The sequence below is a fragment of the Furipterus horrens genome, unplaced genomic scaffold (genome assembly GCF_987537825.1).
Source record: "Furipterus horrens unplaced genomic scaffold, mFurHor1.1.pri manual_scaffold_5, whole genome shotgun sequence".
Classification (NCBI taxonomy): Eukaryota; Metazoa; Chordata; class Mammalia; order Chiroptera; family Furipteridae; genus Furipterus; species Furipterus horrens.
In genome coordinates, this window is record NW_028327175.1 from 179,931,622 (window position 1) to 179,956,572 (window position 24,951).

General features: G+C 43.5%; 2 protein-coding genes across 4 annotated transcripts in view; one reads left to right on the plus strand and one right to left on the minus strand.

Annotated features, from left to right (window-relative positions):
• The window catches only part of ABCC2 (ATP binding cassette subfamily C member 2), a 61,987-nt gene extending 61,185 nt beyond the window's left edge, over nucleotides 1–802 (plus strand). For both annotated transcript variants that reach the window (XM_090278394.1, XM_090278395.1), the window contains exon 32: nucleotides 555–802. In XM_090278394.1, the coding sequence (XP_090134520.1) occupies nucleotides 555–684 (130 nt within the window). In that variant the 3' untranslated portion in view covers nucleotides 685–802. The remainder of the gene's footprint in view (nucleotides 1–554) is intronic.
• Nucleotides 803–15,850: 15,048 nt separating this feature from the next.
• Nucleotides 15,851–24,951, minus strand: part of DNMBP (dynamin binding protein) — a 100,427-nt gene continuing 91,326 nt past the window's right edge. For both annotated transcript variants that reach the window (XM_090278396.1, XM_090278397.1), the window contains 5 exons: nucleotides 24,320–24,652; nucleotides 23,743–23,922; nucleotides 21,494–21,692; nucleotides 18,964–19,511; nucleotides 15,851–17,477 (listed from right to left, as the gene is read on the minus strand). In XM_090278396.1, the coding sequence (XP_090134522.1) occupies nucleotides 17,292–17,477; nucleotides 18,964–19,511; nucleotides 21,494–21,692; nucleotides 23,743–23,922; nucleotides 24,320–24,652 (1,446 nt within the window). In that variant the 3' untranslated portion in view covers nucleotides 15,851–17,291. The remainder of the gene's footprint in view (nucleotides 17,478–18,963; nucleotides 19,512–21,493; nucleotides 21,693–23,742; nucleotides 23,923–24,319; nucleotides 24,653–24,951) is intronic.

Here is a 24,951-nt window from a genome sequence, read left to right on the forward strand (position 1 = left end):
CTGAGCTGATCCAGATAGCTGCAGTTCATTCATTTGTGCTGCCTTGTAGCCTTGTATGAATGACTGTACAGTATTCCCTCACTTATCACGGGTATCACTTTCTAGACCCCACCTCCCTGTGATAGGTGAAAATCTGCGAAGTAGGAACCTTACATTTATTTTTGTATTTACATATATTTTAAGGCTTTATAAGCCCTTCCCACACACTTATTAACCATTCCCAGTCCCTCATTAACCTTTCCCATTCCCTTATTAACCTTTTCCACACTTTTATAAACACTACTTATGTTCTTAAACATATTCTACACTCTTAAACCTACAAAACTTTAACAACATACATATACAGTACCGCAAAATCCCATGAGATAGCAAAAAATCTGCGATAAATAATTAAATATAGTATTTTTTAAAATCCCGCAATACAGTGAGGCCATAAGTGAACTGTGATATAGAGAGGGACTACTGTACCACGACTGAGTGCTGGTTATTCACACAAATGCCCAGATTCAAGATGCTGCTTTCTAAGACTTGCATTTCCTTCTTCCTTGTTTCAGGGTAATGGTCCTGGACAATGGGAAGATTGTTGAGTATGGCAGCCCTGAAGAACTGCTGGGAAGACCTGGCCCCTTTTATTTTATGGCCAAAGAAGCTGGCATTCAACATGGGAACAGCACAGCATTGTGACAGCAGGTCCCATGGCTCAGAAGGGACTAGAAGGATCATCCCTTTTTTATTTTGGGGAACTATCAAATGTAGAGGAATGTGTATAAAATGTGTATTTTAAAGAAGAATCGTAAGTGAACACCCATGTACTCACTACCTGGGTTAAGGAAATGAATGCTACCAGCTCCATCAGAATCCCCCGATGGCCGCACTTCGATTCTACCTCCTTCTAGCTGCTACCTACCCCCCAGAGACAACCATTGTCCTGAATTTCATGATAATTATCCCCTTGCTTTCCATTTTAGTTTTACCACTTTGTATATATCTTTAAATGATGTGTACCTTTTTAAAAAACTTATGTAAATGGCCTGGCTCATACTGCATGCCTTCTTCTATGACTTTGGTTCAATGTTATTTTTGAGATCCATCCATGTTGATGCCCACAGTGGGGTTAGTTCATGCTCACTGCTCTGTAGTATAGCGGCCTGTGAATACGCCACAGTGCATCCATTTCAGTGTTGGTCAGGAGTAGGCTTAGTTCTTTGGTGGTTTTTTTTCTATGATGAACAATACTGTTATGAACATTCTGATATATAATTCCTGAGTTATGTGTGAGACTTACTTAGGGTATAATGCAGGAATAGGGGTGTGCACATGTTTACATGCATATATATTAGGTAATTCCAAACGGTCAATGCCAATTTGAAACACTTTGTCCATCTGATGAGTATGAATTGGTACCTTGATGAGGCTTTCATTTATGTTTACCTGGTTACTATTGCAGTTTCAATATGAGGTTTCTGCTTGTTCTCATTCATGGTGATTTGTTTCCTTGTTTGCCTGGTGGATTTTGACAGTAAGCTGCTCACTCTGCTTAGCATTGTATCTGTGGACATTCTTTGAGGCTGGGTGAACCTGAGCTGTCCTAAGAAAAATTGTGAAAGTGCCTGCCTGTCCTCTGGGGGCATTTCCCAGGACTTCTTTGACTTAAATTCTCCTTGAAGGGGTCTCAAACTATGCAACTAGTGTGACTTCAGACCACAGTTCTATGCAAGAGCCAGCTTGTGGCATGATGCCTCCCTTTGACCTAGCGTCAGGTTGGAGATAGACATGAGGCCCTATTGACCCCCCCTTCGTGGTGGGGTTTATTCCCATCACTCTGTTTTTTTTAAGTTAATTAATTAATAGACTAATTAATTAATTTTTTATTGATTATGTTGTTACAGTAGTTCCAATTTTTCTCCCCTTTGCTCCCCTCTGCCCAGTACTCCTCTTCCCTCCAGCAATCCCACCCTCCTTCGTTCATGTCCATGGGTCGTGCATATAAGTTCTTTGGCTTCACCCTTTCCTATATTATTCTTAACTTCCCCCTGTCTATTTTGTACCAACCGATTATGCTTCTTAGTCCCTGCACCATTTCCCCATTTCTCCCCTCCCCCCTCCCAGCTGATAACCCTCCAAATGATCCCCATACCTAGGATTCTGTTCCTATTCTGGTTTGCTTAGTTGGATTTTGTTTTTATTTTTCAGATTCAGTTGTTGATAGTTGTGAGTTTGTTGTCATTTTAGTGTTCATAGTTTTGATCTTCTTTTTCTTAAGTAAGTCCCTTTGACATTTCATATAATAATGGCTTGATGATGATGAACTCCTTTAGCTTTACCTTGTCTGAGAAGCACTTCATCTGCCCTTCCATTCCAAATGATAGCTTTGCTGGATAGAGTAATCTTGGTTGTAGGTTGCTTTTCATCATATTGAATACTGCTTGCCAGTCCCTTCCTGCCTGCAAAGTGTCCTCTGAGAAATCAGCTGATAGTCCTATAGGCAGCCCCCTGTAGGCAACTCTCCGCCTCTCTCTTGCTGCCCCCAGGACTCTCTCTTTATTTTTACCTTTGGCATCTCAATCATGATGCATTTTGGTGTGGTCCCCTCTGAGTCCAGCTCACCTGGGACCCTCCGTGCTTCCTGGACCTGTATGTCCATCTCCTTCACAAAATTTGGGAAGTTTTCCTCATTTTTTTCAATTCTTGCTTCCTCATTCTGCACTGGTTGACTGTTTTTTTCTTCCTTATGTTCCAAATCATTGATTTGAACCCCAATTTCCTTCCCTTCACCATTGGTTTTGTGTGGATTTTCCTTCATTTCACTTAGCATAGCCTTCATTTTTCTTATGTGTTTGTTGTACTCAAGCATATCTGTCAAGCCTGTGAGCATCTTCATCACCAGTGTTTTGAATTCTGCATCTCTTAGGTTGCCTATCTCCTCATCTGTGAGGTTCGCTATCTCCTCGTTGCTTAGTTCTCCCACTGGAACCTTGATCCCTTCCCCCTTTTGGGCCATACTTCTCTGTCTCTTCATTCTGACAGGCTCCTGTGTTTGTTTGTCTCCATGTCCCAGGTAGAGCTGTCGCTCCTGTTACGTAGTAAGGGGTGGAGCCTTAGGGATTTGTCAATAGAGGGTGGCCTGTTTCACCACATTGTGGCACTGTGTTTGGGGGAGGGGTCCGAGAGGGAATAATGCCGCCTGCCCAGCGCTCACCCCTTTTCCAGACACCTCTCCCACTTCCACACCGGCCTGGCACCCCTCTAGCTGCTTCCCTGGCTGTCATTCCCTGATTGGGTGGGTCTGTGGATGTTCTAGGACCGTGGGGGCCCTTTAAACAAGCGGACTCTGCTGAGACCGGCAGTTTCTGCCTCCACCCCAACCCCCACTGGTCAGAAGCAATGAGGCTTGATTTTCCCTGGTGCTGGGACTGTGAGCTTCGAGGTCCAGTGAGGAGCTGGGAATGCTCCCCAGGTGCCCCTCCTGACTTTTTAAAATGTATGACTGCGCTTTCTGCTGACCTCCCACCTCCGCTGCTGCTGCTGCCACCACATTGCATCCTCTCTGCCCAGCTCCGCCCCTCCTACCTGTCTAGATGAGTGTTTCTTTTTTATATCTTTGTTTTCTGGACTTCCATGCAGTTTGATTTTCTGGAATTTCTGGTTGTTTCTAGTTTTGAGGTAGTTGTATTCCTTCTTAGTTGTGGAGGGAGATGCAGCATGTCTGTCTATGCCTCCATCTTGGCCAGAAGTCTCCCCATCACTCTTAACTTGTTCTTTTCCAATCACATCAGCCACCAGGCCCTTTAAGTTTTATTCCTTTACCCCCATCCCTTTCACCATCATTCAGGTTCTCATCTCATCTAATAGTCTGACGGCACAGGAATCCCTATTTCCTGTATTGTTTTTCTCAGATTCATACACGCATGGCTACCAGTGATCAAATATGCAAAACTCTTCTGCTTAAACCCTTCATTCAATGGCAATCCAGAATAAAGTTAAAATTCCTTAGTATCGTATAACAAAGTTCCCTAACATTTGATCTAGTCTCATTTCTTCTAACTCCCGTATCTCACATTAAACTCCAGCAACATTAAAAGGCTTTTAGATTTTCACACAGACACACCTTTTGACTCTAGCCTTCTGCTTATCTATCCCTTCTGCTTGGAGTACCTCTAACTCATTATGACTCAACTACGAGGTTCTCTTCTCCTAATAGCCTTTCCTGATCCCCTCTCTTACACTGCCAACCTAGTTTCAGTGCTGTAGTGGATATTCAATTGTTTGGGAAGCTCAGCAACTGAACCTCAGTTCTGTGTTTGGGGACTTCCTCAACTTAAGATTCTTGGTGGGAGACTAGGGTGCAGCCATGTGACTAGGTTCCATTAATCGGATGTGGCAGCGCCAGACTTTGATTCAGATGCCAGTGATATATCTGTCCTGGGAAAGGTGATGGCAGTCATGACAGTCGCTGCTATTGTCCAGGGGTAGCAGTGTGGTGGTTCTAGCTGCAAGGTCCAGTGATATTGTAGTGTGATGCTGAGCATCATTGCTGGCTTCAAATGTTCACATCTGGCTTGCTTACTCTCCCAGAGACAACAAGCTACCTATCATTTGAAAACTTCCTTTCTGCCTAAGTTTACCAGAGGTAGGGACTCTTGTTTACAACTAAAAATACTCTGCACCTAACTCCCTTTACTGTATTTATTACTTTGACTGATATTTCTCTGTTTGGGTCTTTCTCACTAAGCTATGAGCCTCTTGAAGGTGGAAATAATTTCTTACTCATTTTTTTTTCTATCTTCAGTGGCTAGAATATAGCAAGTATACACATAATTTTGTTCAAAAATGTTTTTTTTTAATTGAATGGGAAAAATGAATGCCAAGAATATAGCCAAAGAGTTGAATAAAACAAAGTAACTCCACATTGACACATTGGCACAAGCAGGAAAAGTAAATGTACCAATCAGACTTCAATTTTTTGCAGGCTAGTTTTGTATAAGTGCCTTTTGAAATACCCTCTGAAGAAATTCATTTCATTCAGGTAATAGGATGAGAATACATTTAATCACAAATGCACACTGGTTGTGTCTTTATTTTAAATTAACCAAAAATATTGTACAAACATTGATATTTAAATTTCTAAACTTTTATAATTTAGATTTAGTTAGCAAAGACCACATTCAATTATAAGCATGAATTTAGTCTTCTACATAAATTAGACATTAAAGGATTTCTGGCCAAGATGGCTGTGTAGGTAGATACATGCATCTCCCTCCACAACTAAGAAGGAATACAACTACCTCAAAACTGGAGACAACCAGAAGTTCCAGAAAATCGAGCTGCATGGAAGTCCAACAAAGAAAGATATAAAGAAGAACAACTCATCCAGACAGGTAGGAGGGGCAGAGCTAGAGCAAAGAGGATGCAGTGTGGTGGCGGCAGCAGCAGCAGCAGTGGCAGGCCAGCAGAAAGCTTAGTTACACATTTTTAAAAGTAAGGAGGGACACCTGTGGAGCTCTCCCAGGACCAGACCAGATAACACAGCTCACACTTCCAGAGCTGAGAAAATAAAGCATCATTGCTTCTAATTATGAAAACCAGTGTGGGTGGGGCAGTGGAAGAAACTGCTGGTCTCTCAGTGGAGTCCATTTGTTTAGAGGCCTCACGGTTCTAGAACATCTGCAGACCCACCCGCTTTGGGAACGACAGCCAGGGCAACAGCTAGAGAGGTGCTAGTCCCACACAGGAGGTGGGAGAAGTGCCTGGAAAAGGCGTGAGTGCTGAGAAAGTAGCAAGTTCCTTCTCAGACCCCTCCCCTACACACAGTGCCACAACATGGTGAAATAGGTCACCTGTACTGACCAATACCTAAGGCTCTGCCCCTTACAATGTAACAGATGCGACAGCTCTACTTAAGACACAGAGGCAAACACAGGAGCCTGTCAAGTTGAAGAGACAGAGAAGTATGGCCCAACAGAGGGAACAAATCAAGGTTCCAGTAGGAGGACTAAGTGACGAAGAGATAGCCAACCTAACAGAGAGTTCAAAACACTAATGATAAAGATGCTCACAGACTTGACAGATATACAGAAGAGAAAAAGTGAAGGCTATGCTAAATGAAACAAAGGCAAATCCACACGAAATTGATGGTGAAGGGAAGAAAACCAGAATATAAGTCAACAATTTGAAACATAAGGAAGAAATAAACAGTCAGCCAGTACAGAATGAAGAAACAAGAATTGAAAAAAATGAGGAGAGGCTTAGGAATCTCTGGGACAACTTTAAACATCCCAACATCTAAATCTTAGGGGTGCCAGAAGGAGAAGAGAAAGAGCAAGAAATTGAAAACTTATGTGAAAAAATAATGAAGGAAACTAAACAAATTTGGCAAAGGAAATAAGACATGCAAGTTTAGGAAGCACAGAGAGTACCAAACAAGCTAGACCCAAAGAGGACCACACCAACTCATATCATAATTAAAATGCTAAAGGTTCAAGATAAAAAGAGAATCTCAAAAGCAGCAAGATAAAAGAAGAGAGTTACCTACAAAGGGGAACCTATACAACTATCAGTTGATTTCTCAAAAGAAACTTTGCAGGCAAGAAGTATTCAAAATGATGAAAAGCAAGGGCCTACAATGAAGATTACTCTATCCAGCAAAACTATCATTTAAAAAGGAAGGGCAGATAAAGTGCTTCCCAGACAAGGTAAGGTGAAAGGAGTTCATCATCACCAAGCCCTTATTATATGAAATGTTAAAGGGACTTATTTAAGAAAAAGAGGATCATAATTATGAACATTAAAATGACAACAAACTCACAACTATCAACGAGAGTACCTAAAAAATAAAAACAAAAACAAACTAAGCAAACAACCAGAAAAGGAACAGAATCATAGGTATGGGGATCATTTGGAGGGTTAAGCTGGGAGTGGGGAAGGGGAGAAATGGGGAAATGGTGCAGGGATTAAGAAGCATAATTGGTTGGTACAAAATAGTCAGGGGGATGTTAAGAATAGTATAGGAAAGGGTGAAGCCAAAGAACTTATATGCACGACCCATGGACATGAACTAAGGGGGCTGGGATTGCTGGAAGGAAGGGGGTTACTGGTCAGAGGGGAGCAAAAAGAAAATTGGAACAACTGTAACAACATAATCAATAAAATACACTAAAAAATTAGACACTAAACAGTTTTTTTAAGGCTGAATACCGTTTGAAGATACAAGTAAAAGATTGTAAAATTGCGTAAAAGAATTAGAAGCACTTCATTTTCAGAATATTCCTTTTTGCTCTATATGCAAGTAATTGGTTATGCTGTAGAACTTAACTGTTACAGTGCAGAAAGCAACTAGTTAGGGAACAAGTATAAAAAAGAAAACAACAGGAGTATATATAAGGCAGTATTTCTTTTACTAAAATAAGCATAAAAAGACTTGCAGGAAGAAAATAAAAATGACTTAAGACTATTTTGGTTCTTACAGAATTTTATTTTATTTTAAAAGTATATTTTATTGATTATGCTGTTACAGTTGTCCCATTTTTCCCCCCTCTTTGCCGACCTCTGCCCATTAACCCCTTCCCTCCAGCAATTCCCCTCTCCCTTAGTCCATGTCCATGGGTCATGCATATAAGGTCTTTGACTTCTCCATTTCCTATACTATTCTTAATTTCCCCCTATTTTGTATCTACCAGTTATGTTTCTTGATTCCCGAATATTTTCCCCTTCCTTCCCCTCCCCCATCCCCACTGATAACTCTTCATATGATCTCCTGTTCTGTTCCTGTTTTAGTTGTTTGCTTAGTTTGGTTTTGTTTTTGTTTTTTAGGTTCTGTTATTAATAGCTGTGAGTTTGTTGCCATTTTATTGTTCATAGTTTTGATCTTTTTCTTAAATTAGTCCCTTTAACATTTCATGTAATAATGGCCTGGAGATGATAAACTCCTTTAGCTTTACGTTGCCTGAGAAGCACTTTATCTGCCTTTCCAGTTTAAATGATACCTTAGCTGGATAGAATAATCTTCATTGGAGGCCCTTGCTTTTCCTCACCTTGAATACTTCTTGCCAATCCCTTCTTGCCTGCAAAGTTTCTTTTGAGAAATCACCTGATAGTCTTATAGGTTCCCCTTTGTAGGTAACTTTCTTCTTTTATATTGCTGCTTTTAAGATTCTCTTTATCTTTAACCTTTGGCATTTTAATTAAGTTGTGAGTTGGTGTGGTCCTCTTTGGGTCTAGCTTGTTTGGGATTCTCTGTGCTTCCTGGACTTGTATGTCTATTTCGTTCAACAAATTAGGGAAGTTTTCCTTCATTATTTTTTCACGTAAGTTTTCAATTTCTTGATCCTTCTCTTCTCCTTCTGGCACCCCTATGATTTGGTTGTTGGGATGTTTAAAGTTGTCCCAGAGGTTCCTAATCCTCTCCTCATTTTTTTTCAATTCTTGTTTCTTCATTCTGTACTGGTTGACTATTTCTTTCTTTCTTATGCTCCAAGTCATTGATTTTAACCCTAGATTCCTTCCCTTCCCCATTGGTTTCATGAGGATTTTTCTTCATTTCACTTATTATAGCCTTCAATTCTTCCCTTATGCTTTTGCTGTACTCAGTCATGTCTGTGAGCATCATGAGCTTCATTATCACTAGTGTTTTGAACTCTGGGTCTGTTAGGTTGGCTCTCTCCTCATTGCTTAGTTCTCCTTCTGAAGCCTGTTCTGCTCTCTCTTTTGGGCCATACTTCCCTATCTCCTAAGCTTGACAGGCTCCGGTGTTTGCCTCTGTGTATTAGGTAGAGCTGTCACACCTGGTATAAGGGGCGGCGCCTTAGGTATTCATCAGTGCGGGGTGAATGGTTTCACAGCCTTGTGGTGTTGTATGTGGGAGAGGGTCCTGAGATGGAACAATGCCACTTGCTTGGCACTCACCCTTTTTACAGTCACTTCACTCACTTCCAGTATGCAACTTGTGCCCCTTTACCCATTGCCCTAGTGATGGTTCCCAGAGTGGGTGGGTTTGCATACGTTCTAGCACCCTGGGGGCCCTTTAAACTGACTCTCCTTAGAGACCGGCAGTTTCTTCCACCACCCCAGACCCCACTGGTTTTCACAGCCAGAAGCAACAAGGCTTTATTTCCCTGGCTCTGGACCCATGAGCTGCATGATCTGGCCTGGGACTGCGATGACTTCCCAGGTGTCCCTCTTGGCTTTTGTAATGTGTGACTGCACTTTCTGCTGGCTGACCACAGCCACTGCCTTGCTGTGGCTACCACTGCCACCAGCACCACCACACCGTGTCCACTCTTCCTCAGCTCCCTGGTTCCCTGTTTCCACCCCTCCTACCTGTCTGGGTATTAGTTCTTTATATCTTTGTTTGTTGGACTTACACAGTTTCTGGTAGTTTTGGTTGTTTTTTTGTTTTGAGGTAGTTGTAATCCTTCTAATGGTTGTGGAAGGAGGTGAAGCATGTCTACCTATGCCTCCATCTTGGCTGGAAGTCTTGTTCTTACAGAATTTTATAAATGGACTAAAGTAGAGCTCCTTTCCTGCATTCTTAACAATCAAGGCCTTGGTTACCATATTGATAATCTCTCAGATGGACACCTTGGTCCTTGCCATGACAGCGATTTGGCTACTCTGCTCCTGAGCATCCACTATGAACCATGAGCTCTGCTGTAGCAGAGTCTTTGGGACATTCACCTGCTGCATAAGCCCATAGCTACTTGTTCTCTCTAGGCAACAACTTTGTTGGTATCCATCTGCAGAGATTGTCAAGTTGTCTGCTGGTGTACCCTTGGACAGATGTCTCTCCCCATACATGATGCCAACACCCTTGCCTGCTTGGCTCCTTTGTTAATTAGCACCTGAGTGTGGCTGCATTATGAACTGGTTTGTTAGGTCTGCATCATAAAGAAACCTCCTAGTCCCATAAATATTTGCCTGATACACTTATGTAGCTAACCAATTACACAGTTATACAGTTACACAGTTAAAAACCACTTTTAACAGCCCTGTCTGCTATGGCTCAGTGGATTGAGCGTCGGCCTGCGAGCTAAGTGTCACTAGTTCGATTCCCAGTCAGGGCTCATTACTAGGTTGCATGTCAGATTCCCTAGTTGGGGGCGCGAGTGAGAGGCAACCACACAGTGAAAAAAAAAAAAAAAAAAAAAAAGCCACTTTTAGCTGAGCTTAAAAGATGGCGTAATTCTCTACAAATTCAAACTACAGTGGGATTTAGCAAAGATCAGTCATTGTCATACTGGCTTCAGTGGGAGAATATTAGCAATTTCATCAAAGCTAGTTTGGTTTATGGTATTGTATTTGTTTCCTGTTGCTGCGGTAACAAATTACCACAAATCTGTGGCCTAAAACAACACAAGTTTACTATCTTACAGTTCTAGAGGTCAGAAGTTCAAAATCTGTTTCACTGGGAAAAAGTCAATGTATCAGTAGGGCTGGTTCCTTCCGGAGGCTTCAGGCCAGAACCTGTTTCCAGCTTCTAGAAGCTACCTGTATTCCTTGGCTTGTGACCTCTTCCTCCACTTTAAAGGCAGCAGCATAGCATCTTCAAAGCTCTCCGTTTCTCATCACATTTTTAATCTCATCTGAGAGGCCATAGGAGGGTCCGTGGTTAAAGTGAGTCATGATGATTCCTACAACTGGAGGAGGCTGTGGCAGATCAGGAGTCTCTGTCGGCTCCCTGATCCTGAACGGCTCCCTGATCCTGAATGTGAGGAGTGGCTGCCGTGGGAAAGGCTTGGAGCCTGACTCCTCTGGCATCCTGAGGATGGCCAGGTGTGGTGGTGCACGGGCAGCTTCAGGACATGGTCCTGCTGAGTCAGTTGCTGAGTCCCATGTGTGCCTCTGCCCACTTCCGATGAATTTTTCCTAAATGAATGTTACAGAACCCAACCAATGTGTGCATATGTTAGAGTGGGGGAGGGTTCTACCACTCGCCGCCTACCAGGCAAATCTCCAAAGACAGAGTTTGGTGGAAAAGAAAGGAATCTTTTATTTAATGGCAAGTTTCTAACTAAAATATCTGAGTAACAAAAGTAAGGGGAAAGGAAAAGTCAGAGTATGATATCAAAAATAGCTACTTAAATATCTGTCATGATAACTACACAGGTTCAAGAACTGAAAATAACACAAGATCAAAAATCTGTTCACAGTGCTATTATCACCAAGGTCTGTGGAAATAATGGCAAGTTTCTGCCTCAAAGCCCATTCCAAGACACCCAAAGAAAAATAAGCATCATCCTCTGCCCGCTCAGTTCAAGGTTGCGCCAGGAACCTCTTTTCCCATCCAAACATATAAATGTAGGTGGCTTAGCTGGTTGGTCTCCATTGGCTGCCCAGCTTCTGGCATCTTTTGGAGTCTGTGCCCCCAGGCATCTGCTCACAAGCCTTCACTGGCCACTGAGGCAGGCCTCCTGGTGACTGTTGACACGCCCCCCCCCACCTGGGGGGAGGGGAAAGAACCAACTGAGTTTCTGCTTCCCAGCCACTCAGTTTCAAAAATTCTCTCCCAGAATCCCATGCCAGTGGGAGTGCCCAGCCTTCCAACCAATGAGGGCCAGTGTCAGCCACGTTTGCCTTTGCCCCTCTTCCAGCCACCATGTTTAGCAAGGGGGCAGTCTGCAGTCACATATGTGCGGCTCAAACCCCTCCTCCTGCCCTTTGTGGGGGGAGGGTGTGTTCCCCGCCCCTGCCTTACATGAACACACTGCTGCTGCCCTAATCAGTGCTGGCACCCTCTCACCACCTCACCACCTCCACTTACCTCTGGGTGGGCACTAAATCCTCTCCTTCCTCCCTGAGGGTCACCTCTGAGTGGTGGTAGGAAATGGAGAACCCTAAGTAGCTTGCTAAGTTTGCAGTTTGTTGTGGAAAACTCCCTTCTTGATATATGCAAAACACTAATATTGATCATCACAAACAATTGCAAAAACTTCCATGGGCTCAGTGAAACAATGCAGAGGCTCGAATTGGAGATTATCATCCTGCTCTGTGGCACTGAGTGTCTGTCACACTAGCAAAGGTGAAGACAGTAAAAACATCACCATGACATACTAACAGACGGGAGAATTTAAAACCCTGTGAGTAGTGTTTGGTGACTAGAGGATTTGGAATGCTGTATATAAATCTCAAGGTTTCCTGCCTAAGGGTCTGCAAGTGAAACAACTCAGAGCACAATGGTGTTCTTCCGGGCCTGTTTATATTCCTGACCTTGAAACAAAACCCACAAAACCAGACTCAGCTTCGCAATTAATTGAAACAGGGTGACACAAAATTCAATCCTTATTAAAACCATGTACTTCTAGAGCCCACAGTGCACAAAAATTTGCAGACATCATCTTACTTGTCACAGTAATCTCAAGAGGCCAGAAATCTACACATTACAGATGACAAGATTTCCCCCTACCCCCACCCTGTTCTCCTAGGACTGGGATGAAAACACAACTGAAGAGCTACTTCTAGTCAGGAAACGGAGGAAATTCATGAGGAAGTAAGCAGCAAACTGGATTTGGAAATTTGCTTCAATAACATTTCCCCCTGTTGCGTCTGAAACATCTGGCACCCTTTCCTTCCTTGGTTTTCATAACTCTTACTTTTCTGAGCGTAGAAAGTGGTGATGGTGAGAGAGAAGGGGAAGCAGGAGCTAGGAGGCGACCAAAGAGGGGGAATGGGGACATCTGCAACAGTGTCAACAATGAAAAAAAATTGCAACACATTTTAATAACTCTGAGAAGTCCCACAGAAATCTATTTAGCTTTCCCCAAATTTTACAACAAGAAATGCTCTTATTGGGCAAATATACTTATGAACTAAAAAAAAAAAAAAAAAAAAAAAAAAAAAGCATAGATGGATGATTCTCAAATGTTAATGACACACAAACCACCCGGGGACCTGGCTCAGTAGGTGGGGCCTGCATTCCAGCAAGTCCCAAGTCATCGTGATGACGGTGCTGCTGCAGACCACACTTGGAAACACACTGGAAACTTCTGGCCAAGATGGAGGCCTAGACTGACACGCTCCATCTCCCTTCACAGCTAAGAAGGAATACAACTACCGCAAAACCAGAAATAACCAGAAGTTCCAGAAAATAAATGGAAGTCCAACATATGAAGTTATAAACAAGTGGTGCTTGTCCGGACAGGTAGGAGGGGCAAAGTCAGGGTGGAGCAGTCAAGCTGTGCTGGCGGTGGCAGCTGCGCCGACAGCGGCGGGGCGGCGGTAAGTACAAACACGCATATTTAAGGGGAGGTGAGAAGCACCTGGGGAGCACCGCCGGCTGCAAACCAGACCTGTCAGCTCACGATTCCAACGCCAGGAAGGCAGACCCCCATTGCCTTGGACTGTGAGGCCTGGAGAAGGTGGGGATGGAAGAGGAGGCTCCCGGTCTCTCAGCAGGGAGTGAACGGCAGGAATCCATCTTGGATCCCTGCCCCCACACAAAGCACCACAGTGTGGTGAGAAGGGTCACCCGGTAGTGACGAGTGCAGGGGGCTCTGCCCCCTATAGCGTAGGAGGTGTGACAGCCCCGCCCAGGAAGCAAAAGTAAACACAAAACTGTCAGGATGGCACAGATCATGATAGAGATCCCGGTGACGCAGCTGACCAGACCGCAAATATCTAACGGCTCAGCAGATAGATTAATTCCTCCCTCTTGCGAATACACATCTTTCTGAGGCACAGTTCAGAGCTGTGGTTATAAAAATGTTTACAGACCTAACAGCAGATCTTAAACAAGATGGGGAAGGAATGAAGGCTAGTCCTGCTGAAATGAAAGAAAACACATACGAAACTAGTGGTGAGGGAAAGAAAACCAGGGATCAAATCGACAAACCGGAACATAGGAAAGGAACAGTCAACCAGTGCAGAAAGAGGAAATAAAAACTGAGGAAAATGAGAGGCTCAAAAACCTATGGGACAGCTATAAGCGGGCCAACATCTGAATCATAGGGTTGCCAGAAGGTGAAGGAGAACTAGAAATTGAAAAATTATGTGAAAAAATAATGAAGCAGAACTTCCTTAACTTGGGGAAGGATATGGGCTTACAGGTCCAGGATGCACATAGAGTTCCAAAAAAAAAAAAAAAAAAAAAAATGGACCCAGGGAGAACCACATCAAGATGTATTATAATCAAAATGTCAAAAATTAAGGATAAAGAGAGAATCTTAAAAGCAACAAGAGAGAAGAAGAGAATTACATACAAAGGGGTCCCAAGAAGACTAAAAGAAACTCTGCAGGCAAGAAGGGACTGGCAGGAAATATTCAAAGTAATGAAAAGCAAAAACCTACAGCCACAATTACTCTATCCAGTGAAGCTGTCATTCAGAATAGAAGGGCAGAGAAAGTGCTTCCAGGACAAAATAAAACTGAAGGAGTTCATCAGCTCCAAACCACTATTATATGGAATGTTAAAGGGACTTGTTTAGGAGGAGGATCAAAACTATGAACACTAAAATGAAAACTATCACAACAACCAACAACAGAAGCCAGGGAACTGAAACAAAGGCAAACTAAGTAGGTAATGAGAGTATGAAAGGAATTATAGGTATGGGGAACATTATGGGGGGAGGTCAGCAGGGAGGGAGAAGAGGGGAAAGGGAGGGAGATGATGCTGGAATTAAGAAGTGTAGTAGGAGGGAGTAGACAGGAAGATGTTGAGAACTATATGCACAACCGATGGACATGGACTAAGGAGAGGGGGGACAACTGGAGGGAGGGGGGTGTCTGGGTGGAGGGGAACAAAGGGAAAAGAAATTGGGACAACTGTAACAGCATAATCAATAAAGCACATTTAAAAAAAAGAAAATAAAAGGCATCTTCCAATTTCAGCACAAAACAAACCACACTTGATAGACCTGTGGCGTTTTAAAACAAAACTCATCTTTTCATACCCTTGCTCCCATCTCAAGGACTTGCCTCTTGCCAGTGAGTCCATCAATTTCATATTCTTTATGGATTTTTTTTTCCATTTTCTATCTTCTGCTCAAATCAGATACTTTCCCCCCAACAATTAATTTTCTTGCCTTTGATCATCCTCCCTCCAAATCATCCTGTTGCCATTTACCTTTCCTAAAACAGGCAAGCCACTGAAGAAACTACAGGAGTTTATGATCAGACTCATCAGACCTAAATCCCTGGGCCTCAAGGCTGTCCAATTTACTGTTGACTACGTCCAGGCGATGTTCTAGCACTCTCCATTCCATCTTTACAACTCCATGAGATGGACAGGATTACCAGCTCTACTTCAGATGCGGAAACTGAAGCATGGGTTAGGTAAGTTGCCAAGGTCACAAAGCTCTTAAGTGATTGAAGTCAGAAAGTCTGGCTCCAAAATAAGGTGTAAAGACTCAGCCTGTTGGCCTGAGGCCCAAGTTTAAAATCAGGATCCATCAGAAACTTGGTGTGAGCAAGTCACAATGTTGTTGACTCCCATTTTCCTAATCCATAAAATGAATGCGTTGACCTTAAGTTTCTTTCCCAGTCTACCTATTGAACCATTTATGTCCCTTAACATCATGCAATTGCTTCAGTCACCCACACATGGCCCTCAATCCCACCTCTGCCAGTGCTCCTGCTACATCTGCCCCAGGACCCTATTGTCCCAGCTACTGCCGTATGGCCTTGTTAACCTCTAACACATTAGTTTCCACATCTGTAATATCAGGAAAAAAATAGCTCTTAGGAATTCCAGCTTCAAGAATTCAGCTCTTCTGTTCTGCCAGGATTTTATAACATAAAATGCTTTAAAATGAAGAGGCAATCACCTGCAGCACAGGCGTCTTTTGAGTATACAGTGATTCCACTGATATTAGGAAATCCAAGAGGAAGGTTCCTGGAGGGAAATCAAGAAAATATACTCGTGGCCCTTAGAAATGCTTTTATTTATAAAATAACTACTTCAACAGAAACATCTCCAAATATAAACACTATTCACAAGAGGCTCGCATTGCTGCCTTCTGACAGACCCACAGACACATGGGGGCTCCCGAGTCCTCAGGTGTCTCCTGGTTCATCAGGATGATTAGGCCGAAGGTGCACTTGAAAGAACAGGGGCTGTAAGACTGTTCTTAATTCCCTTCTTAAGACAAAATTCATAGTTTCTGGTTCCAAGGTAGGCTTCATATGTGGGGCAGACCTTAAATAAAAGCCCTGCTCAAATAAAACTTCCATGGGAGTCTCCGTGTGAAAATTAGCAAATATCTCCCTGAGGCCAGAGAAAGGTACTATCAGGCACTTGAGGATCTTTTTGGCTTAGACTGCTCTCTGAAGCATGGAAGTTAGAGGTAAAACAGAAAATGCTTATTTCCAAGTCTAGGATAAGCTACTTTTAGGATTGCTTATCCTAATTTAAATAAGACACGTGTGTTAGTTTTCTGCACCTGTGGATAGCAGTGTGCTTGGAGGAAGAAGAAAGGTATCTAGTCTCCCACCAGACTGGACTGGTTTCAGCCCAGTGCAGAGTGAGTCCTTTTAACGGAGTGATCCTATTCTCCTAAGAAAACCTATCAGTTACTGCATTGCAGAAAAGAGGGTGGCCAGGAGAGATCATCACACAGACTGTGTAAAGTAGAGGTGACTGTCAGAAAGGTGTAGATGTCTGCACCTAAAAGAAATGAGAACCTTTCAGATCAAGGTTGAAGGAAAATAAAAGATTCTCAATGTTTTTCAAAAGGAGAAAGAAAGCAGTTGAATGATGCACAACCAATCTGGAAATGCAGTGAAATAAGAAAGATCACACAGGGTAGTGTTTTAAGGATGTGTAGAAGTTGGGGCGGGCATATATGTGTGGATGTGTGCTAGACACTGAAGCTTTGAAACACCAGTGCAATCTCAGCAAACTCCTTGCTGCAGCCAGAGGCACAGCCTAAAAAGGGCTTCCAGAGTATTCTTTTCATCCAAGTCAGTTTCTGTCAGGTGATCGTGGAGCATGGGGCCACCCCAAACTCAGTATGGTACAACCAATGCCAATGTCTTCTAACGCTATTGCATAGCTCCCAGCATATGGAGGATACTGGTCTTCTGATTGGAAATTTCTCATTTCCATAGGCTGACCCCAGGACTTGACACTCTTCTTACGGTCACAGAATTTTCAAGCCCAAGGATTCATAGCAAATTCTAGCAATTCTAGTAAGCATCAAGGTTGAGAACCCAATCAAGAAGAACAAGATGTCTCTCGTCCCCCTGTGGCATGGTTAAGCAATGCAGACAGGGCCCGTGACTGGAGCAGGCCTCTCAGTGGACCACCAGCACCCTTCAGCAGAAGGAAGTGAGGGCAGTGAGGATGAGTGGGAAGCAGAACAGGTTCAGGTGTACTCAGTTTTGCGAATATAATTGGATGGAACATAGCCCTTCTTCCCATTGACTTCGGCTAACCACCATTCTGTATTTCCTGTAATATCTTTAAAGTCCAGGATCTTGAGTCTCTGATTGGCTGACACACTCAGCTCATTTGGGTTCCGCGCTTTGAAGGTATAGACAGCAAAATAGACCTGTGTGAGGGAGAAAAAATGAATTAGACAATGGGAAACTGCTTGGAGGAATGTTGTCCAACAGAACTTGCTACAGTAATGGGATGGTCTAGAGCTGCACCGTCCAATATGGTGGCCCCTAGCCACATGTGGCTATTGAGCACTTGAAACATGGCTAGTAAGCCAGAGGAACTTAATTTTTAAATTTTATTTAACTAACGTAAATTTAAATTATATCATTGTTAGCTACATCTAGCTCGTGGCTACCATAATGCACAGGACACAGTCAAAGAAAACCAAAATTCACACCAGAATTGCCTTAAAGGGTAGAAGAAGGAACCTTCAGTCAATATGTAAGATGGATGAGATATAAGGATACCCTTCCATACCCCAAACATACAAATTCTGAATTTCAGAAACTTAAAAAAAATACACAACTAACCTGAAAGCTAAAAAGGATGATCTCTAGGTGCCAATAACAAAGAAATAAGGCAAAGAGTGCGGTGCTCGTGATCAGAAGGAGAAGCCGTGAGGCCAGTGTGGCCCAAGGGTGAACACACGGCTGAGGGCTGGCGTTTAGGACCTGGTCAGGGGCGGGAGTTGATGAGGCTAGAACTGAGCTCCCCATACAAAGTCAGTCTAAGAAAGGGCCATTTTCCCTCCTTCCCTCTCAGTGTGTCTAGAAAAACTCTCCACTGGTGGGTCCAGAACTGGGATGTCTGGCCTGGGCTGTGGGTAGTAACAGACTCATCAGAGAGCAACAGGCAGGCACTAGGGTCATCTGCAGTGCTGAGGAATGCGGCGTGGTGAGTCTGAGCTGAGAAACCAGTGTGAAAACTTGTGCTTTGAAATCCAGAGCTTGACATGACCCAGTCTGAACAAAGGCAAACCCCCACAGGAGATGAGCTCACAGACAAATGTTGTAGAACAGACATGGCAACTCACTGCTGCAAGACTGAGCAAAGAAAACAAGCAGGTGAACCAGGGACATCTTAGCTGTGAACTTGGAAGTGGCTTTAAAATATGCAGGTTTAAATGTTCAAATACAAAGGTTATATTCAAATCCTCAAAACAGTAACAAGCCACTACAAAAAGGAAGAGGAAAAACTGAAACAGAGCTAGAATTTTATTTCTAAATTCTAGAACTAAAAACACAGTATTTGAATAAAAAAACTAAACAATAGGTTAAATAGCAGACTTTACACAACAAAGGAATTAGTGAATTGGAAAAGCTGGAAAAGTCACCATCATAACCCGTTGTAAATGCCCAGGGACAAAGAGAAGCGGCTCAGAAATCGCCTATGACTAGTCAGCCACAGAAAGGGCCTGAGGTGTTGAGCTCACTCCCACAGCAGTGACTTCCTTTGTGTGCTTTACAACATTTGTCCGTGAGCCCATCGCCAGATCGCACCCCAGGCCTCTGACTCGGCCCCACTCCTGAAAAAGCATTACCTGCACCCACAACGCACCTGCCACATGTTCTGCATGGCGAGCAGGGAGCACTCACCTGGTTGCCTTGTGCCTCACTGCTTTCTGGCTCTTCGTGTTTGTCTTCCAGAGCCTGGGCTATTCTCGCACATCCTTTTACCAGGTCCTTACCCTGCCCATTTCGCCCTGGTACAGCGTAGCCAGCCATTTCTGGATGCCTAGGGTTTCGGTAGCTCCTCAGGGAGGGGGCGGGCTGGTCAGCATCTCCGGGCACATCTGTGGAGTCCCAGGGCATGGGTTGGGAGGTGGAGTGCGGCTCTGAAGGGCAGCTGGGAGGGCTGCTCTCTGAACTGCCCACCTTTAAGGAAGCATTGAGAGTTCCTTGGTCAAGTTCCTTCAATGGAGATGTATCTTGAGGCTGTTTCTGGCAATGCCCCAAGGTAAAGGACACAGCCATGCTGCTGGGGTTAAAGGTCAAGGTGCTGTTGCTGTCCTGTCGAGGGAACCTGGGGGAAGAACCACTGTGCTCCGACTCGGTGGAGGAGTGGCTGCCAACAGAGACATCAGAGTGGCTGCGACGGGCATTGTAGGGCTTCAGGAAGGAGCTGTACACAAAGCCTTTGGTGACTATGGGGAAGAAAAATACACATGAAGAGCCTTTAGTAGAAGGAAGAGGGGAGGAGGGAGGAATCAACACAGAAGAAACTATGTTTTAAAGCTGGATTAATAGTGAGACACACAAAATAAGATGCGCAGTGACAAAACAGATTAGACTTGCAGTCCCAGGGTACAATGTGGGTAGGTGGAGACCAAACGCCAGTTCATTCCTGTTACAACCTCAAAACAGTGAGCAATACAGAGGCCTCGTGCAGAGTCAAGGGAACAGTCATAACAAGGACGAGCTGAAGAATGAGCACAATTTAAAATATCTAGATCTTGGAAAAAACAACTGAGGCACAACTTCACGAAGGGGGTGTTCAAATAAACAGTGTCGTAAAGAGGGATTTGAAAAACCATCCTCTTTGGGGCCAAGCCCCTCAGACATGCCACTCGGCCCTCTTCCCACCCACAGCACTGAATCTCCGCCTCTGGCTTGGAGATGTGGTGCGGATGCTGTGAGAAGGGTCTGAAGTGACCAGCTGTTCACACACACAACACACATGTGCTGCACATGTTCGCTTCAGTAAGTTGCCTAAGATGCCGCCGCTAAAACTCGGAGGCATAAATTAGGGCTTGAGATCCTTAATCAACAGGAAAATGTTTTGCAATATTAAGAAAGAAATATCTGTTAAGGCAGGGACCCAGAGTATGTAACCCCATGTGAGCAACAGCCATTCCTGCCCTGATCTTCAATGTGTTTCCTGTAGCTAAAAAATTACTGGCACACCTTTGTTTTACCTGATGGATGATGGGGACGGGTCCCCTGTGCAGATGGTGAGGGACAGAGGGTCTAACAGCCAATCCTGATACTGTGGCCTTCTTGCAACCATTTTACAAACCCCAAGGCTGATGGAGAACTTTGAACAGCTTGGATCTTTACAAAGAGTTTATCTGTCCATGAACCCATCAGTGGTTCTCACCTGCCCGTCACTCTGGAAGGCCCCAGCCTTTGTCCCTTCCTTTCCCATTTCAATTTCTATTTTTGGGGTAAGAAGGAGAATGGGGGGGGGGGGGGAGTCCACAGATATTTTTAATGAAACTAATTAATGTTAAAATGTTCTATTCTGGGCAATGTGAACATAGATACTTATTATATATGCCCATAATCCATATCTAAAATGCTTAGGACAAGATGTGTTTTGGAATTTAGATTTTTGGATGTGGGAAAGGTAATCAAGTACATATATTATATGTTTCATAATATCCCCATCAGGGTCTGGGTCAGTTCCCTATATTCAAATCCAAAAGGAATAAGTCAAGATTATGAATAGCCTCATCTCACTTTGACCACATTTTTTTTGCCACCAAATGAGTTCAGATCAGGCAAGTTTTGGCAAATGAGCTCTTAAAAAACAAAAAACAACTTTGATTTTTCAAAGCTTTTCAGATTTTGGGATTGTGGGGAAAGAATTGTGAGTCAGTATTATTCTTTGCATTTTTCTTTAAATTCTGTACTCCTTCCTCACCTCACCCCCCACCAGAAAAAAAGCTGTGAGCTGTTCTTAAAGTCATTTCATAAATAGTCATGAAGTGGGACTGTTATGGGGAAAAAACTCAAAAAGCAAACAGAACCCCTTTCTTATAGGCTTTCAATTCACACACTCATAAAACACATTCATAGAACTTGGAAGAAGGCAGCTCAGGCTGTGGTTTGCTCGGAACAGGTTGCAAGGGCTCAGGCCCCACCAGCTGTGAAACACAGCAAGGCCTTGCAGGGGAGGACGGAATCTCCTCCGGAATTTGTAAAAAACAAAAACAAGACTGAAGACAGGTTTTGTTTCAGTCATGCCTTGGGCATTATACTCTCTAGAGATGGACAGAACTTTTAAGGTTACTTATTCCTTTAATTAAAGATTCTATTTTTTCCTGGCCTAGACAGGATTCAGGTACAGCCCAAAGCACTTCGTCCTCATTTAGAGTTACAGTCATCTGATGTCCAACTTTCTTACCTCCATTGTCAATCAGCCAGCGGTTCTGACTGCCCATGGGGTCCTTTTTTTTGATCACGCCCACCAGGTCACCTTCCAGAAGTGAGACATCCAGGTCCTGAGCAGCGTTGAAGTTCCGATCTGCTTGGTAGAGTTTTTCTGGGGGGTACCTCACCAGGAGAGAGGCCCGGAGTTCTTCTGACTGCAGCATGTAAGTTGGCTAAAAGGCAACACAAGAAATACCATCAACAGAGCTCTCCCTGGTCATTCTTCCAGCAGCCCTACTTAATCCTGACCCATGGTCTGAGCCTCAGACACAGGGGCAAATGAGAGCCAGCCGTTCACTGCTCCTATCAGAGGCGTCTGTGCCCAAGTCAGTCCGTGTGACTGGGTAAAAATCATGACCTCATGTCATGCTTTGGTGCCTTTGCAGCTCTTAAGGAACTTTAACACAGTTTTATTCTGTTCTCTTCTGACAAAATAAAAATGTGATTAAAGTGCCACCTAAGGACTCAAAATACCTAATATTCCTAGGTCTTACAGTTTGTTCTATGAAGCTAAACAGCTGAGATTTTCCTCATGCTGACTTCCCCACCTATAAAAGCAAATACTACTCATAAAAATAAGGTAAAGTAAAAGTAGTAATAAATTTGATTCCCCTTTTAAGGTAATGCAAATTAATGTCTATGAGATTATTGGGGCAAAACTATTGTAAACAAAGACAAATCCTATCTTTTAGATTATGACCTCATAATCTGGGATATCTTAACCAAAGTTTTCAAAATATGGAGGAATTGAGTTTTAAAAAAAATAACTCCAGGTAAATGTCAGAATGTGGTAGCAGCTGGACTGCCCACCTGGACTTTTGACATATGCAAATGAATCATATGCAAATTAACCTGGACATAGCCTCTCCCATAGGAAATAAAAATGGAATTTGCTTGTTCTCAGAAGAAATGTTGATGGACCTAGAACGATATATTGACTGGCCTGGTGGGGGGAAAGCAGGGAGAAATAAGTAACCTGCTGAATGTGTTGATGGGTAAACTCACCCTAACCAAAAGGTATGTTTGGCAAGGTGTAGAGACAGTGCCTGCAGACACACTAGTAGCCACATGGGTGATTGGGAGTTTCCACTCCCCCTTTCCTCTTGCTCCAACAGGCCCTGTGAGGTGGACTGGGAGTTACCGTTACCCCTTCCCCTTGTTCCTACAGGCCCTTGAGTCAGTCCGGGAGTTTCCTCTTCTCTCCAACCCCCTTCCCCCTCTTCCTTCAATAAGCCTGGTGTTTAATCCTAAAATGGCCTCTAGGTGATTTCTCAGAGCAAGGCTACGTGACAGTAAAAAAGCAGTCAATCACAAACTATAATTACCTTTTCTAAAACATGATCAAAAATAGGGAGGCCTGGCCTAATTGACATACTCTTAAACCAGTCCCTTTCATTAATTGATCAAAGTAATAACACTTGACTGACTTTTTACTGTACAGGCTAAAATCCGATAGTGCTTTTTAGAGGGTATTTGGAAATATGTATCAAGGGTGAGAAAACTGCAGGTGGTCACTATTAAGTACCAGTAGGCACACTGGTAATGTCTGGTAATGATGGGTAAGTAAATGAATGAGCCCATGATAGATGAGAACTCAGTAACTTTTATTCTCCATTTATTATACTTAAACTCCTATTAAATTGCTAATCTGCAGAGACAGAGCTGGGTCCATCAATAGTAAAAATAATAACAATGACATAGTGCTCACTAATCACCAGGCCATTTATTTACATATATTGACTCATTTAAACCTCATAACTCTATGATGTAGCTATAATTATCATGTGTTTTGCAGATGAAGAAACCAAGGCACAGTGGTTGAGGTACTTACATATATTAACTCATTTAAACCTCATAATAACTCTATGATGCAGCTATAATTATTATGTTTTATTTATTTATTTATTTATTTTAAAGATCTTATTTATTTATTTTTAGAGCGAGGGAAAGGGACCTGGCCTATAACCTGGGCATATGTCCTGACTGGGAATCGAACGGGCAGCCTTTTGGTTTTCAGGCCAGGGCTCAATCCACTGAGCCACATCAGCCAGGGCTATTATTTGTGTTTCACAGATGAAGAAACCAACGTACAGAGGTTAAGGTACTTGCTCATGGACATACAGTGAGCTAAGTGTCCATACTGGGATCTGAACCCAGGTGGCCTAGTTCCAGAGCTCACATTCTTAACTAGGCCACAGGTCCCTATTCTACTTCTCCACTCACCAGGCCCAGGAGTGGCTTTCGAGCAGGCTGGTGGTCCACGGTCTTCCTCTCAAACGGCCTCTTGGTAGATGGAAGAGTCTCTGGGAAGAAGGTAAAAACCTGGAGTTGCTGCAAAACTCTGCTGTGCTCTTCATGGAAGATGGCAATAAGGTTTCCCTCTCTGCCGGCCACTTTAAGTAACTGGAGTCCATGGAAAGAGCAGGGATAGAGGAAAGAAGAGAACACGGATGAAAGATCCCAGGACTGACAAAGTCTTGTTAAAACCAACTGGAAGCTCAAGTTCAACTGCATTCACTCTGTAAACTACCAACACTGCAGCCTGATGCAAGGGACAAAGCAGGCAAGCTGGCTGGCTCTTCTGGGGACTGCTCATGGCAGAAAGAGAGCCATTTAAAAGACATGGCTTTTATCGGCACCATCAAGGGATTAAGAATTCCAATTCATACCTGGCTTGACTTACAAACATATTTAATCTACCTAGTTTGAATAATATCTCAAACAGCTCTATTGTCCATTTCCAGAGAAACACCAGAACTTTGGAGATGAATTCTCCATGGGCAGGGAGTAAGGAACTCACTGAAAGCAGTGGCTTCAACTGCTCCAGAGCCTGGCGCACAAAATCGCAGTGGGCCTCAGCGTAGCCATGGATGCAGTTGGAGAAGAGGCCCTGGGCGTACTGGTGGAACTTGGGGAGCTCATCGAGCAGCTGCGCATTCAGGGCTTCGTAGTTGTTCCGGGCCGACTGCAGCTCCTCCAGGGTCTTCTTGTCCTTGAGCTTCTCTGCCCGCTCTGTGCAGTTATAGAAGTCCAGCATCTTGTCAAAGCGCTTCTGTACCAGCTTGTGGGGCCCTGCAAACATGCTCAGTAACTGATTTAGGGGGGAGATGACAAGCCGCTCTGTCCTCTCCTTCTGTAGGGACAAGAAAGGCACGTGGCTCAGTATTCCACACTTGCTATTTTCCAAAATAGTCTTCAGGCTGATTTTGTTATGTCCTGTAACGCCTGCTTTACTCTTAGTGCACAAGCTACATCCATGCAGATCCAAGTGTCCTGCTCACCCAATACCCTATGTACATACATACAAACTCCACAGAACTTCTCAATTTATAACTCTTCACCCAGCAATCTGCACACATCAAAGAGTGTTCAAAATATGCAAATCCCTCCCTAGCTCTGTGGTTGGTAACAAATGCTAAACCCCACACATTA